Source organism: Emiliania huxleyi (assembly GCF_000372725.1).
Source record: "Emiliania huxleyi CCMP1516 chromosome Unknown EMIHUscaffold_1453, whole genome shotgun sequence".
NCBI classification, from domain to species: Eukaryota; Haptophyta; order Isochrysidales; family Noelaerhabdaceae; genus Emiliania; species Emiliania huxleyi.
Window position 1 is genome coordinate 1 of NW_005201140.1, and position 1,979 is coordinate 1,979.

At 67.1% G+C, this 1,979-nt stretch overlaps 1 protein-coding gene across 1 annotated transcript; it reads left to right on the forward strand.

The window, feature by feature from the left end:
• Positions 1 to 46: 46 nt before the first annotated feature.
• EMIHUDRAFT_252783 (hypothetical protein) lies at positions 47 to 769 on the forward strand (the record flags this gene model as incomplete). Its single annotated transcript, XM_005787087.1, has 4 exons — positions 47 to 85; positions 115 to 293; positions 414 to 574; positions 669 to 769. 4 exons carry the CDS (start codon positions 47 to 49, stop codon positions 767 to 769), a joined length of 480 nt encoding a protein of 159 aa, XP_005787144.1.
• Positions 770 to 1,979: the final 1,210 nt, after the last annotated feature.

Here is a 1,979-nt window from a genome sequence, read left to right on the forward strand (position 1 = left end):
TGGAACGGCCCGGGGTCGCGACAAGCGAGAACGAGGGCGCTGACGCATGCGACGCACCAAGGCGTGCCTCCCGGATGGCCCGCCCGTGGATGGACCTGCAGCTGCTACGAGCAGGATGGCGCGTACTACGTCCCTGGGCCCTTCTGCTATGACCCGGCCGGCTGCTGGGAGAGTTCCCCGGTGGCCCCCCCCACGCTGCTCGAGGACCGGGAGCCCATCACGTCGGCCGCGGACGCCGACTGCAGCTCCTTCTCGCCCAGCGCGGAAGGCAACGACGTCTTCTTCCACCCACGGTACTGCTACACGTCGGCCGGCTGCTACGCCTGGGCCGCCCCTACCGGAGACATCACGATCACGCTGCTCGGGCCGCCGTGCGCCGCGCCCCCCCCGTGCTACGCAGCGGACGACTGGAGCACGAACTTTGACTGGTGCAATTTCTCGGGGCCGGTGCCCATGCTCGAAACCACGTTCTTCGGTGGCAGCGACAACTGCAGCACGACCGGTGAGAGGTACAGCATGGTCGCAAATGGCACATGCGTAAACCACGGAGACGGCTCGTCTGGCATCTACTACTGTGTGATGCCCGACCCTCTCGGCGCCTCGCGAGTGCGCTGCCGGCCAGGCGCCTCTCCCAGAGGCCCGCGACGTGTCACGACACTGCGCCGTAGGCGCGTCCGCCCTGCAGTTCGGCATCAGGCGCCGCCTTCAGGTCGGCAAGAAGGGCGGCAAGGCGGCGACCTCCTTCACGGACATCAAGCACGGCATCTGAAGATGAACAACAACTCAAGCGACAAGAGGCCTTCTCCGCCTCCGAGGAGACAGGGTAGCATTTGCCGAGGCAGCTGTATATTCCCTTCCTGGTCCCTCGCAGATCGGGAGTGAGCGACGTAGCTTTGCGATGCGCTGTAGCATGGGCAAGGGTTGGGGTGGCGGTGCTCGTGTACTTTCTTTTCCTGCTGGTCCTCGAGATCGGGAGTGAGCGGTGTGCGATGCGCTGCGGTATGTGGGGAAGGGGGGGAGGGGGGGCGTGCGAGTGTATTCCCTTCCCGGTCCTCTCGCGATCGGGAGTGAGCTCCTCCACGCTGGGAGAGCAGTGTGTCGTGAGTTCTTCATTACGTGATCATTACTGCAGCCATGAGGCGGGGAGCGCACGCTCCGTCCGGGGGGGGGGAGGAGGCAGAGGCGGAGGCGGGCGAGGAAGAGGGAGAGGGGGCGAGCGAGTCGAGCCGCGACGAGCGTCTCCTCGCCACCGTCCTCGGCCTCGCCGGAGCAGGCTACCTCTCCAAGGCCTGCGCCCGCTTCTCGACCAACCCCGTCGCCGAGACGGGCGTGTACGATGACACGCAGCCCGGCGGCGGCCTGACAGCGGACCAGGCGCTGGTTCGAGACACGCTTCGCGACCTCCACCCGCAGTCCACCGCGGTCTCGGATGACGACATGCGGCCTGCCCAGGGCGCCGGCGGCGCCGTCACACGCTACTCGACCTCCAGCAAGGAGTACCGGGACGCATTCTGGGAGGTGTTCCACTCGGTGCCCAAGGCGCGGGCCATGTCCGTCGACGGCGTGAGCTATGAGGAGTTAGAGTTCCTGTACTACGGCGGGGCGGACACGAGGGAAGTGCTCTTCGACATCGTCGCCTCCATCAACCGCGGCGAGGTGCACGAGTCGGCCACAAAGATTTGGGGCGACCTCAACCTCCTCGGCATCGAGAAGAGAGACGACGACGGCAACCTCACCGGCACCCGTCCCATCGGCATTCCCGCCGCGATCCGCCGCCTCGCCAACCGCGTGCTCATGAAGCATCGCAGCGCCGACATGTGCGACCTCTTCACCGGCGGCACGCCTGACATGAGACGCACGGTCCGCGACGGCATGCGCGAGATCTGCCTCCGCCCCACCGAAGACGGCGGGCTCGGCATGTCGGCGGAGGAGGCGGAGGCGCGCGTCAAGGCGTGCAACATCCCCCTGCAGGTCGGCGT